At 40.0% G+C, this 15,423-nt stretch overlaps 2 protein-coding genes across 6 annotated transcripts in view; one reads left to right on the top strand and one right to left on the bottom strand.

Moving 5' to 3' along the window:
* Positions 1-15,423, bottom strand: part of PMP22 (peripheral myelin protein 22) — a 423,464-nt gene that overhangs the window by 352,495 nt on the left and 55,546 nt on the right. The window lies entirely within an intron of this gene.
* The window catches only part of ARHGAP44 (Rho GTPase activating protein 44), a 109,165-nt gene continuing 103,211 nt past the window's right edge, over positions 9,470-15,423 (top strand). For all 5 annotated transcript variants that reach the window (XM_063456040.1, XM_063456037.1, XM_063456039.1 and 2 more), the window contains exon 1: positions 9,470-9,556. In XM_063456040.1, the coding sequence (XP_063312110.1) occupies positions 9,504-9,556 (53 nt within the window). In that variant the 5' untranslated portion in view covers positions 9,470-9,503. The remainder of the gene's footprint in view (positions 9,557-15,423) is intronic.

Here is a 15,423-nt window from a genome sequence, read left to right as displayed (position 1 = left end):
GAGGTCCAAAGATGTAATTGAAAAACACGATACGGGGGCACTTCTATGTGGTTTTCTAATAAGAATATAAATAAATAAAATCCTTTGAATTTAAGTAAGGACTAGTCACTTAGCTGGTATCAGGATGGAGATACAGACAGGTGTTGAGGCGTTTAGGGCAGAAGTGGTCCTCTCCACAAAACAGTACTGTGGCAATTTAGAGTTGGGTAAAATGAGGCATGGAATTTGGCAGTTGGATTTGTGGATATTACTTGATTTGCCGATGATCAGTGGGACATGAGTGCTTTAAATCAGTTTTTTGCAATCTGTTTATAAAGCTTGGAGTTGGATGGAGTGCGTGAGGGAGAGAATCGGGAATAAGAGGGTAATAAGACACATGGTGGAGTATGACTTCTAAGTGGAGAGAATAGAAAGGTCTGGACATTATTTGGAGATGGGAGGATGGAGACAGCATTAGTACGTTTGAGTTTTACTCTGGTGTTTGATCTAATAGGTGTGGTAGAGTTCTGCTAATTGGCATGTACAGACTAAGTTATTGATTATTAGCCATTGATTACATAAGAAGATATCAATAAATTGTGTGGGAACTCACAGATACATGTAATTAAAGCATTCTATATACTGGGCACTCCATGACAGTTAATAGGACCCCCATCAGAGTCTATGGGAAATAGCCATTAACTAAGTACCTGCCAATTTTACTCAGTGAATCTACCTATTAACTTTGAGAACCTGCTTGTACACTCTGAGATTGTGTCCATTGTGTGAATCACCTTGAGAATCTACCCATACAACATACATCTTGAGAACCTGCTCGTACAATCTGTGAATCTCGACAAACTCCCTTACATTCTGCACATTTAAACTGAGAATGCCTCTTTCTGTCTGTCTTATCTATCTAGCCATACACGCGCAAGAAAGAGAGTTACCTTGAGAGGAGTCCCAGGTGGCCCTGGTTCAGTGGATGTATGTTATCCTCACCTTGCTCTCGCTGGAGTCTTGTTTTTTCCTCTCTGTTTGTTCTCCTGTACATGTTGGCATGGACTGGCACAGTTCGGCAGATTGGTGTAATAGTTTGGTGTTCAGGGCCAGAGTGCTCTTGCCATTGTCTCTGGTTTATCATGTTTAAATTATGATTTCTGATGCAGATACCGATTCTGGCATAACTCCCTAGCCAGTGGTCTGAAAATGAAAACCATATTAGGAACAAGCGTCACAATATATCTTGGACCATAGACACTGGATATCATCAAAATTATATTTTCTAGGAATCTAGCCCTAAAACAATCATTTATCCAGTTTTAAGCAAAGTTAATGAAGTTTCCATTTTTAAATAAATTAGTACTCCTGCCCAACCACTTCTATGAGCAGCGAAATATAGAACATTTTGTAGAACAACAATTGGTACCTTTGGCACCCAAATGTCAGAGTACATCAGGTGCCATGTTCTGCTACCCTCTGGGTTGGTTGACCATCGGAGGAAACCTCGTTCAGACATCTGGAGTGCCAAGTTGCTTTAGAATGTTATTTATCAAACCTGGCCTAGTAACAGATTATACAATAGTGTTCCACGATATATCCATAAAACATGCACTGTTGGTGGATGAAAACTGGTTTGGAAAGTAGTGATCTCAAGCACTGGTTTTATACCCAAGTTGGACAACTTAAGGTAGGTAATGACTATTTAACCAGAAATCAGAAAGCAAAGTGCGTCATCAGGACTCAATACAACTATAATACTGTAAGTTTAACAGCTGTAGTATTCCTACTGTCAGGATTTTTTTTTAATACAGATTGTGTCACTGTTAAAGAATTAAAAAATATAAATGGACTTAAACTGAAATCATATCTTATCATATAACAAAACGCAATTACTTGAATTTTACTGAGGGATTCCAAATTCTTATTAATTTGGAATACAACAGAAATGTGACGTTCGATCAGTGTAGAATATCCAGTGGGAGAATCCAGGAATCAATACCATCAAATCAATCATTGCCATAGGGGTTAAATAGTAATTCAAGTTCTGTGCCAATTATAATAACATAGAGATCAAGCCGGTTTTGTAAAGGCTTAATCTGTGCAGCAAAGTGGAGATAAGCCAGGAGATGTTAACAGGTAATCAGTAAGATAAGGGCAGTTCAAATACACAAAACAAAAGTCCAAACTCAAAGATAGTACTGATTGATACAGCAGGTTTTCTAAAGGGTTAATCTGTGCAACAAAGTGGAGGTGATAAGCCAGGAGATGTTCGCAGGTAACCAGTTTTAAAGGAGCACTTTAGTCAAAATGTTAAAACTTTAATTTTATTTCCCCAAGCCTTCTTCCCAACACTTAGTTTTATGATCCCACAAAATCCCTTCTTTATACTGCTTATTAAAAAGAATTAAAATATAATAAATAAAAAAAAAAATGTAAAAACCCACAAAACTTACCTCCGTTCCAGTGCCGAGATCCTCCGCTCGCTCCGCCCACTTTTTCTCCATGATGCTCAAACGATTCTCTCATGGAAGCGTCATTGTTCTAATTTGCGCATGGGCAGCACAATGCTCCACTAGTCAGCTGCCTCTTCATAAAGCGGCATTGAAACGAATGGCGTTTTATGATTTAGCATTGAGTGCTTCACCACGCATGTGCGCATTCGCTAGTGGACTAATAGCTCAGCTCGCTGTCTATGCCCTCCGCTTCCTACCATAACCTTAAAATATCACAAAAAATAGATAGATAGATATTAGAAAATTTACTCCATGCTTACCGATATTTTCGTTTCCCGGATATAGGCCGTGGCAGCACTACAGATGGGTGGGAGGAGCTATAACCATCTGTAGTGTAGCTATGGGTATATCTGGGAAATAGTGTTTGAATATACACAAACACAAACTGGCTGTAACCCACACTGACAACAATGAGTGTATAAAGCCAGCGCCATGAACTGGCTGTAACACACACTGACATATACTAAAAAATGGCATGTATTAAAAAATGACATATATTAAAAATGGCATATTTAAAATATACATTATTTCTAAAGTAAATGAATAATACATATATAATTTAAAATGAATATAAATAACTGCACAAGTTTAAATCAATAAAAGATTCAATATATTTTTTTTAAAAATGAAGTCAAATATTTTTAGAATAAGTTTACTTACTATTTGAACTCAAGTAGATCTCCAGTCATCAGTAACCTGTCTGCTGTCTCCTGGAAAACCTCTTCTGCCTTCAGCAGTCTGTCAGCCAGAGGAGATGGACTATCAGCTGTGACCACAAACTGCCTCAGGGGTTACTGTAGGACGCTGCAGGCGCGTTCACAGTGCCTGCAGTGTCATGATACTACAGTTGAAGTCTTCAGCTCAACGTGAAGACGCCAAACCTAAGTGCTGCACATCTTGCACAACTGAACCAGGAAGTCCCTCTAGTGATCACTAGAGGTGTCCCTAGGCAGCAATGTAAACACAGCCTTTTCCCTGAAAAGACAGTGTTTACAACAAAATGAATGCAGGGACAGTCTATACTCATTAAAACAACTTAATTTAGTTGACGTTGTTCTGGTGACTAGAGTGTCCCTTTAAGGCACTCAATCCCTAAAATCCAACACTCAATCCCTAAATCAAATGCCTGAATTTGTTACAAAGTAATCACACAGAGCAAATAAGGGATATCTGAAAAGCGTGTCCGTAATAAAAACCAGAAGAAGAGCAAAATGTAATTCCTACAAGGACCATTATGGGGTCAAGTAGAAAAGGATTCAGACACATTCACACTGCATGGAATCCCTGAATGTCCACGTTTATATAGGCAAACAATGCATTTGTCAGTGATTACAATTTTAAGAAAAACACCATAGCAATATCAGAATCTCACACCTATCCCGCGGCTCTTTCATTTCTGGGTCCTTAGGGACACCCCCACATCATTTTTCCTTTGTCTATGACACACTGTATAATTAATTTCATCTCCATTCTTGCTCTGCAGCTAACTAGAGATCAGATGGTTACTGCCTACATAGGGGTTATGCCATTATTTCCTTTGTGCCCTTTGAAGGAGAAAAATTAAGCTGCCATGGAACCCTAGGCAGGTTACTAGTTTGCCCTGATCCTTCATTCTTCACATAGGTATGTTAATGGGGCAAAGCAAATTCATAGCCCTCGGGGCTCTTTTTAGCCCCTAGGCAGTTGCCTTACAAATATTCCTGCTCTGGTTATAGATGGATTTCTGATCCCTATTTGAACTGGCGAGAGGTGTTACTGGACCTTAATATGAAGCAAACTGTAGTGGTTATGGTGCTTGTAATGTCCCTTTAAATTTGGAATTCCATTATCAGTGATTCACAGTTCCCCTGGGTTTAATTAATACACTCGGGTACTTGGGGACTGCTCTCAGAACACAATACATGCCCTCAATCTGCCCATGTATCTTCTCCATGGACTATTATAAATCATGATGTTTGACCCTAACGATGCGTTGATTTTATAAGAATTACGCATCTGTGGGGAAAAAAATATAGACATTTGTACCAGTCCTGTTAATTTTCTCATACATTACTGTTTAACTAATGGTATTTTTTCAATTCACCTATTTTTGCCCAAAGTTTACCATTTTTATTTGAATTTGCTACACTACACTTAAGCATACGGTAGTGTCGAAATGATATTTTTCTTGAGAACACCCAGCTTCTTTAATAGTTTGTATTTTTTTTTTTAATTAAGAGTTTATTGGAGTCATTTTCAACAGATTTAGTTTCTGGAACTTGTTGAGAGACCAACATAAAGGTTTAGCAAACAATTTTGTTATCCTCAGTAACAGTAACAGAAAGCAGATATGGTACAATATCATTTGCAGACAGTAGATGGTGGTAGAGAGATTTGCTAGTTCCTTATCACTGCAGTGTTAATGTGAGGTCATGTATTAACGCCCCAAAAAGGCTATTAAAACAGTAATTTATAACTTTTTAAAAAATACTATTTTACATGAATTCTAAAGATGATTCAATCAAACACAAAATGAACACCTTTTTAACTGGCCTGTCACTTCAGCTGCTCTTTAAGGGGGAGAAAATGAGACATTTAGGAGACTGTATCACAGCTCTTCAAAGCGATGACTCACATCAATTGTGTAGAGAAACGAAAGTCTACATGTATATAGATCAGCAGAATTAAACAAGCACTCCAAACATCTAAATAATTTTAGCATGCTGACGTGCTTTAGATCTAAAAAGCGTGTTTTCTTTTTCTTCATTTTCATTTTTTTCAATAGAAATTGACACTTTTTATAAATTAACCCAGTTACAACCCCCCTGGCTGTCAATCAGACAACCCGTCCTGTTACTTCCTGGTTTGGTTAGCTCAGTGAAGCTAAACTCAAGAGGCAACAATTGCGCTGAGCACCTGACTTGCAAAGACTTCTTAGTGGTTCTGTCTATGGAGGATCTTGCTGTCTCATAGTCCACAATGCTGTACTTTTGCCCATGCGCGATAGTACAGCAAAATGCCGGTTCCTGGCACTGAACCACCAGAAGCTTAAGAAAACCCAACAAGATACCTGCGACCAAGAGAGATAGGTCAGGTAAGTAAAAATCCCCTGTACATGCCCCCCCCCCCACCCCCCTCCCTCGTCACCAAACCCTCAGTGACGATGTCAATGTCTTTGCGAATTCTGCAAAGTCACCAGATGCTTTAAGATATACCCCCAAAGAAAAATAATAAATGAATGCATGTTTTCTTTGGGATATATCTACTGAATAGTGACTTTTTCTTTGTAAGAAAAAAAGGTTCTTTGTTAAATAAGAACAAAACTACAACCACCGTCTAGGATCAATTATAGGAGATTGAGGAAGCTGGAGTTTTCTTTTTCCAATTTGGAAATTTTTGCCTAAAATCTGAAGTTCACATTTTTACTTCTCCACATTTCTTGATTTGGTAAATAAATCCTTCTGCGGTTTTCAGTAGTTTATCATTAATTTCCCCATCGGTATATAAAAAAACAAAAAAAACCCTGCTACCAGAAATCAGAACATTTTGCTGTTTAACAAAAGTCAAATCATACGGAAGCGCAAAGTAAAAGCGTAAACCTTTTTTTAACTCATTTTTTTTAAAAAAAATTGTGATTATTACGAATGCAGGGGGACTGGGCCTGGCTGCCAAACTGAAAGGCTGCATGCAATGTGGGCTCTGTACAAAATGTGACAATTAACGCCTAAAAACAGTATTTTGAAAGCAAACAAACAGCTAAATTTGCGCTGATACCTACCTGCAAGCTATTCTGCTACAGCACAAGGGTTTCCAGGCGTCCGACAAGCAGATTGAGCCCACACCGCCACTGAGGCCTACCTCTAGGTGAGAGCCTGGGAGAAGCGGACGATCTCCCTACTGCCTCTCCGACCGGAACAAGCTGACGTTATACGGGTCCCTGCTCCCCCCCCTGCCGGTGGGGGTTATCCCGACACCATCACCACAGCCAAGCTTGACAAGCACATTGTCTTAAAGCAAAGACATAGAAGGGTGCAATCTGCCTCAAAATGGCGGCTACTGCACCAGCTGCAGACACACTGAACTGACTGCAGACACTCGAGCAGCGCCTGGACGACCTCCTCGAAAACTTCTGGCAGAGAATGCAAAACAAAGGGGCACAGACCCAGAGGAAGCCGCTACACCCTACACGACCGCATTACTCACTGCCGGAAAAAATGCCTGGAGTGGCTGGCACGACCCCTGGGAAACGGAGACCAGGGAAACTGAGACCAGCGAAGCGGAGAAGGCGGCCCATAAAATCCGAGGCTCGCATCTGCCTTCCTGGGCTGAGGGCCCGAAAGGGAAACACCCTGCTGCTTACCCCACATGCCCGGACGGGACTTTTCCATCACACAACCGCCCGGGACCTCGCTTGCGGTGCTGAAAGTGACCGGAGTGGTGGAAAGTGCACGAGGGCCCTTGAGAAAGCCTGGGGCCGGCGGAGTGGCCAAAATTGGATGCAGCCCCTAGAGCAACCTGCTGGCCGATCGTGGGCATAGGATGAACGCATAAACACACTCCTGGACAGTACCACAGCGTGCACACCGGGACTTACGCACAAGTAGCTCTAAACAGGCAGAAACATGCCTCCTGAATGTTACCAGCAATGCCATAAATGTATATTCTGCTTTTGTTTTACTAGAAAAGTATGATTTTTCTCTTTTTTCAGTCCAATGGTCTATTTCTTAACATGCCTAGCTTGATGCAGACGCGCCCCAAAAGCCTAGTGGTTTACAACTTTTAAGCCTCCTACATATATGTCTTGCCGAACCCTGCAGAATATGCGGCCTTTAGCCTTTATGTATGTTTAGCCTGAAATCATTTAATCTAAGAGTATGCTAGCTCTAAGACACACTTTTCATGGTAGTACTCCTTTATTATCAACCAATATGTCTTATTTTCACCTCGCTTTTACCTAACTAGTACAGGCTATAACTTAAGACATAGGTACCGAACCTGCATTTACAAACAAAAAAATGGTGCCGTTCTTGCATGCCATAATACTGTATTCACTGTATTACTGTTTTAGCTTGTACATGCTGTTGTGGCGATACAAGCTTGTTTATGTTACTCATGCACTGCAAAAATAAAGATTGACAAAAAATTATCACGAATGCATTCCTGCGAATATGAACTTTTATGTAACTATCCTGCAGTACAGAGGACGTCTGGTGACTTTAGGTCAATAATTATATCCATCGTTTCTCCTGATGAAAGTGAACCCCTTATCCTAAGCAGAGTGTTGTTTAAATAATAGATGGAAAGATAAAAGAACAAAGAATAAATAATTAATTTGAAGAATAAAAGTAGAATATTGGTGGACATCTTACTGCCGGCTGCATCTCTAAGCTCTCTCGCAGGACTGTGACATAGACAATGATTAAATGTTCACGGAATGTGGAGTTCTTAGAAGGAGCATATTAAATTATGTATTTTATGGCAAATTGCAAAAGAACCAGATGAACATGTTTATTATAGGCCTGTAAAATCTGTTTATAACATATGTGAATTCCAACATACGTGGAAAATTTCTTTATTAAAGCTACCGTCCAGCTGCCCTGAATTCAGGGGTAAGTGACAAAAAGTGGGACACCAATTGGGACAAAACAGACAGAGAGCACTGTGCAACAGGAGAACACGTGACTGTATTGTGTGGTTCTAAAACAGGTGTTGGCGAGCAGAAATGCTATCTTAGCACAAAGGGGCACGCTGCCTCTCAGGGTAATCATGTTATTGGGGATGCAAGCCCAGACTATGGTCATGCCCCTAACTTGGCATCACAATCCAGTTCAGATAAGGCACGACCAGGGCATATATTGTATTACAGGAAGAGAAACAGAAAGACACAGAGTGGTCGTGGGACTTGGTTGTTTTAGGTGGAGGTTACTATACTGAGGTCTGTATATTAGGAATAGGTACTCATGTAAACACACACACACACACACACACACACACACACACACACACACACACACACATTAAAAAGCCAGAGTTGTGTGAAGAGTTCAATTCTGAAAAACGTTTCTGCTCAGAATCTTCAAATAATGTTTCCAAGGAGATATAAAAACGAAATATGCATCATCTTTAGATTCTTTCCCAAATATTATGGGGGCTATAGCCATTCTCTCTTCATTCCTGCTGTATTCATTCCGAGTAACTGCACAGGACACAAATGGATTCTAAAATAATAATATCTAAAACTTAAATATAATAATTATATATATATATAATCTTATATAGTATTTAATATCACACACACACACACACACACACACACACACACACACACACACACACACACACACACACACACACACACACACACACACACACACACACAGCCTTTTGCCTTTTTTAGATTGTGTCATCACCTGTCAAGCCATTCACTCCCCTTCCCCTTCAAAAAAAAAATCTGTTTCCCGACCTTAGCCCTCTCTCCCCACCAGAATTCGCTATTCACTCTCTTGATTTCTCAAAACCTTCCTCTTCCAGAAAAAAAACTACATCTCCCGGCATGCCCTGCGCGCCCAGCCTTTGCTCAGGCGCAGACCCAGCCTGCTGTCCTTGCCTGCAGTGCAAACAGGCTGCTGCTGGGGATCTCACATCAGAGCGGATGAGCCACAAAAAGAAGGGGTGGATCTGGCACTGCCTGGCCATGCAATAATTTTTTTTTTTTTTTTTTTAAAAGGGAAAAATATTAAAGAAAGGGTGTACAGGAGGGCACCCTGCACATCAGCACCACCATCACCATCACCCATGGATTTAAAATACACCCTGGCTCCTCTCCTCCACTGGAAGATGTTCTGTGCTGCAGCCCCTCTATAACAGGGGACATGTAATTTGCTGCTTACATTGGGGGGAGGGTCTATTTATTTATTTATTATTTTGTGGCTCTTGTAGAGATATATATATATATATAAATATATATATATTACAAAAAAAAAAATTAAGAAGAGATTATAAATATATCTATATAGCTATAGTGTAAGGATGAAGAAGCAATTTAATCGTATGAGGCAGCTGGCCAATCAGACTGTGGGAAGGTAAGACACCCCATATTTCATGCAATTTCAATCCATTTAATTCACCTTTACCATTGACCTTAAATAGAGATGGCTGGACCCCCCCTTCCCTCCCCCCAGCCCCATTTCTGCATATTGCATCCACCCCAGGGCTGCAGATCTCTGCCTGTGTGTGTATCTATCTCTTTAGTTGTCTGTCTGATTTGCAAAAAAATACTAGACATTTTTATTTTTCCATATGTATAATGTTATTCAGTGCTACCTATATAGATATATATATTACTGGTTACAAATATATGTGCATGTAATGGGTATATGTAGATGGATTAGATGTGTGTGCAGCATGTAATGCAGTTCTGTGCTATGCACATTTTATTGAGATTTTTATTTTAGCCCTGCATTGTAAAATGTGTCATTCTCTGATGTATTGGAGAGAATGCAGGTTATAGGATTGTAGAGAGAATCACACAGAGCATTTCAGATACTTGTATCATTAATGGGGATATTTAGTGTGGATGTTGGGATATAAAGTAGAAATATTATATTCTAGTGTGTGTCTTCAGTTGTGGACTGACATTTGGTAAGCTCACAGGAGGCCATTATTACTACAGAAAGCCTGTATGAATGGGGAAGGTAATGGGGCAGATGTAGCAAATTGAGGCTGTACAGGCAGGGGGGTTAGGCAGGCTGAACACTAAACTGTCTATCTCTTATCTGCTTCTATGACTGGTACAGGGTCCTCTCTCTGGAGAATGCAGGTCTCCATGGGAATATATATATATTAAGCAGTAAATCTTTACAAAAATATTTTACCAGTGAATTAAAAAGTTAAAGCCCAGAACAAAATAGCCAAGCTGGGAAAATTAGCTGAATTGGAGAATTTTTCTTGCTTGGCTAGTTTGGCCTTGAAATGTTGAAATTCCTGGACCAATTCCTGACACGAATCAGTTTAGTTAAAAAATAAAATAAAAAATACTGCATTGGTTTTATTTTTTTTAAAAGCTTGAATTTTAGAACATTGACAAGTGAATGTGAAAATGACCAAAACATTTTCTTGTGGGGAGAAAAATATGATTTTTTTTTTTCTCAGAAATCTTTGGTTTTCCCCAGGTTGACCTAAATGTTACAACTGCATAGTTCATTCAACACAATAACCATTGTAATGAATAAACTTCCTCTGTCACAGATTATAACTCCTCATAACATGGCCCTGTAAGGCTTTGCGCACCACAGCCCCCCTAACCCCCCCAGTTCGGCAATCTTTGAGTAATTCCTTTGAGTAAATTCAAATAATTTGGATTTAACCCCTTAAGGACCAAACTTCTGGAATAAAATGGAATTATGACATGTCACACATGTCATGTGTCCTTAAGGGGTTAAACACTTTTGTTTTTTGATATTTGGTTACAAGGGACACTCTAAGCAACAAAACCGTTACACCTTGCTGAAGTGGTTATGTTGTCTTGAGTATTCTCACAACTTCCCTTGGTTGTTTTGACATAAATCCAAGTTCTTCTTTTGCGCTTGGAGCCCGCCCCTTACTCTACCACATTGATAATGTGTAGATAACACTTCCTTGTTATCAGTGTCAATTTTGTCCAACCTGGAGATGGGTAATTGCCCGTGGCCAGGTTTGCTCAGTGCTCTCAGCCAGTTGGAAAACCACACACTCAAAATCTGTGTAAGGTAGCCAGATTTAATCTCTGCTCAAAATCTACATGACAAGGAAAATGCGGGCCCTTAGAGGACTACGTAGGGAATATTAAAACTACTATTTATTTCATACAGAACACACACAGTGGGGAACACACACAGTTATTCAGCTACCAGAGTTAAAGGGACACTCACCCTGCACTTTATTGTCAAACTGTCAGTTTCCCCCGGCCCAGTACTCTCAGCCTGGCAGAACAATATTAATATTGATTGATTATCTCGGCTACTGAAGGCAGCGTGATCTGTGAGTGCTGGAAGATCTGTTTTTTGGTTGTTTTTTTGTTATCAAATCAATTCCAAATGGAAGATTGCCCTTAAAGACTATCGGCAGCTAAGCTGAAGTAGTTATGGTGGTTAGCGTGCCCCATTATCTTTATCCAGCCCTTACGTGGGTATGTATTATTAATAAATGTTGGTTAAATAGGCCTAAATCTTATTTTACTAATATTGTATGATTTTGCCTATAAACCACGGTATAATGTATGCTCCTTAGGGGGTGCTGGGTTTGTTATGAAAGGTTGTTCCCCGCAGCTTGTCTTTGGGTTATACACCAATGCTTGCCTCTGGCACTGGAAGGGATTCTTTGCAGGAAGAGCATGCTCAGAGTGTTAGTCAGCGTAGTTACGAGCTGTCCGACGTGATAAATAGAATTCCTGCCATGTCTGCGTTTTGTACATGCTCGTTTTACCAGATTCCTTTGCGAGGTGATAGAGCAGGTTGTGCTGGTTCAGAGCACAGCGCAATCTGCGTCTCGCTGCATTTCTTGCAAACTGAGACACCCCATATTATATACCGGGGTATGCAGTGAATTTCCTGGCCTGTAGGTTTCTGTTCTACATTAGCTAAATTTCCTGCAATATTCTTTCCCTTGCTGTGATTATGACGCACCACACGTTGAATATAACCTTGCTTATTTTTTAGCTGTTAAGAGGGCTGTAACTGACATATAGCTGCGATTGCAAGCCCAGCCCGGCATAGACATGAATGTTGATTTCATTCCTGATGCCAGATGTTGTGGACAACATCTCCCATAATGCTAGTACAGCCATAATAATGACAAAGCATCATGGGAGATGTAGACCACAGCATCTGGAGTGCCAAAGCTTGCCTACCCCTGCTCTAGACCAGTGATGGCTAATCGTGGCATTTCAGAGGTGTCTGAAATACATTTCCCATGATGCTTAGCCATCCTTTCAGTTAACCATAACTACTACCTTATGTTCTTGTTCAATGATTTTATATTATAAATCAGGGTCATGACTGTGGGTGCCTGTTTCTACAAACAGAAGTCTTCCTGTTTCTGCTAAGGGTGGCTAAGAGTCATGGTAGTTGTAGTTCATCACTTTTGAAGAGATACCTGTTTCTGCTTATTCATATTTCTTTTGCTACGGGCTTCTACAACCGCTAACCCAAAGGCTGCCTGTGGTCCTCCAAGGTCTTTAATTGACTCTTTAAATCTGCCTGAACGTGGAATGGTGTCCAGCTTTTCCTCGATATGTGAAACACAGTTCTCCATTTCTGATCTTGGCAGTCAGTAGACTCCCATAGAGTACCACGGCTTACCTCGGACACCTAAAGGACCCAAGTATGTGGCATTTTACCCCTGAACCTTTAGCGTTGCGGTGCCAACCTTACTGACTGGCTTATACCCAAATACAGACAGCTTTGACGTATAGGCTGTAATTTGCAATCCTGCGTTGAAGTTAATTTCTGCATTTGCTTGCAGCTTAGTAGGCTCATTTTTCTCATGGTAGGTGCACGTGGATCTAGTCACCTACAGATGATGCATTCTATCTATCTATCTCTCTATCTACATTTGTTTATTTTTATTTATATTATTTGGATTCTTGGTCCTGAAGTTGTGCTGTTGGTTACCTGGACTGATAAAGTGGTTGTAATTCGGTCAGCTCCTCAGCCGTCTGACCTGTAGAGACTAAACAAGGAGACACGGGAACAAAAATGTTAACCTGGAATCAAAATGAGCGGTAAAAAAAGATGTTTATAATTTAATTTTTCATAAGGCAATAATTGCTTGGTTTAAAAAGATATATTTTAAAGATATTAAAGGCAGGTGACTTATCTTTCCTTGATCTACTTCTCCACCAATCCAGTGCCCCTCCTAATTCAATGTTTTCCTATTGGCTTCCACATCACCTCGGTCAGTTCAGCGGAAATGCCCCTAGTAACTGTTGCTATGACAGCAGTGCCTTGGTAATACCTGTTTAACTACTGAGTGGTGGTGCCTGGTAGGAGCCACCGAGGCTGAGCTTTATTCGTCGTCCATTATTCCTCGCACTGTGCTGCCATCTTGTTTCTCCCTCCTGGCATGCCAGGAACTATGGAAACACTGTACTCATGCAAGCCTAAGATAATAAAATGGATCATTATAGAAAATGCCATACACAGGTAATAGGTGGATGTTATGTGTATCTCTTGCCTTTTCCCGTTCCCAGTTTATAAATGTCATTAACATGCGTTGGGAAATCAATACAATTCATCTACATCCAGGTAACTTTCGTAAACATTTTTGTCTTCCTGAAAAACATGTAACGTAACAGGATTCAGACATATTCTAATATAAATGGTTAACCACCCTCCTGATTTTGACCAATTTTGACTCTGCTACCCGTTATTGGGAGAACGGCTGTAATGTGCAGCTCAAGGGCATGTTTTAAATGCATTCAGCTGCACTTGGTTAACATCCAGGACATGTAAAGGGACATTCCAAGCCGCAAAACCACTTCATCTTAAAAGGTGATAGAATATTAAAAGGGTAGAATTTTTATTACTTAAAGGCACACTATAGTCACCAAAATAACTAATGAAGCAGTTTTGATGTATAGATCATGCTTCTGCAGTCTCATTGCTCAGTTCTTTGCCATTTAGGAGTTAAATCGCTTTGTTTATACAGCCTTGGGCACACCTCCCTGCATGTGACTTACACAGCCTTCCTAAACACTTCCTGTAAAGAGTGATCTGACGTTTATACTTTTTTGTTGCATATTCTGTTTAGGCTATACATTCTTATCTCATGCTCTGTTAATAGCTTGCAAGACCACGCAGCAGCCTCCTGCATGTGTCTTCAATTTACAAGGCAGGAGATAAAAATATCTAATGCAAGTTAAGATCTGATTGAAAATGAAACCATTTTGTTTTCATGCAGGCTGTGTCAGTCACAGCAAGAAAATGTGTGACTAGGGCTGCATAAACAGAAACAAAAGTTATTTAACTCCTAAATGGCAAAGAATTAAGCAGTGAGACTGCAGGGGCATGATTTGTACACCAAAACTACTTAATTAAGCTAAAGTTGTATTTTTGAATGTAGTGTCCCTTTAAGCCAAGGGTATTTTGGTGACTGTAGTGTCCCTTTAATTGCCAACACAAGTTATTTGCGATTTAGTGAATAACTTCAGTAACGATTTGGCAACTTTTGATTTATTGGCCCAAATAGCCAAATTAGGGAGTTTGTTTTTTTATTTTACTGCAAGATACAGGTGACATTGTTAATAATTTACCATCATCTGTAGCAGCATTCTTAAATAAACCACATCCTTTTTATGATTACCGTAAGCTGTGTTTGGTTTCGGCTGTTGGCCATTTTATGCTGGTAATATGGTAAACACGTGTGCAGTAAGGGCAGCCATCGGAACAAGATCAAACATTCTGGGTCCTGTGCTTGCATGAATCGCAAATGCTGGCATAGCAGATTTTATGGACTACATTTCCCAGGATGCTCAACCAGTCTTTAGGGTAACTGAACATTATAGGGAATGTAGTTCTCAAACTTCTGCAGTGTCAACATCTACCATCACTGCCTTAGATGTTCAGTACTTGGCCTAAACTTCCTGGCCCGGACACTAATATAAAACAGTATTACCCCCAGGACGAGTGCGCTATAAGCAGAGGATGTTTGCAATTAAGAAGAATTCTTCACAGTGAAACGTTTTCACCCCCTCCAACACACACTTACTATTTTTAACCCCTTGAGTGGTGAATAAAGAAAGATTCTAGATTCTTGTCAGATGGTGAATAAAAAAAATTCAAAAAAAGCCTCATCTGTTTTTAATGTTTAAGCCCTTAAGGACACATGACGTGTGACATGTCATGATTCCCTTTTATTCCAGAAGTTTGGTCCTTAAGGGGTTAATGGAAAAAACGCATGATTTTGCAGTCCA

Source organism: Pelobates fuscus, chromosome 5 (assembly GCF_036172605.1).
Source record: "Pelobates fuscus isolate aPelFus1 chromosome 5, aPelFus1.pri, whole genome shotgun sequence".
NCBI lineage: Eukaryota > Metazoa > Chordata > Amphibia > Anura > Pelobatidae > Pelobates > Pelobates fuscus.
Note: the sequence above shows the minus strand (reverse complement) of the source record. Positions and strands in the feature narration are given on the sequence as shown.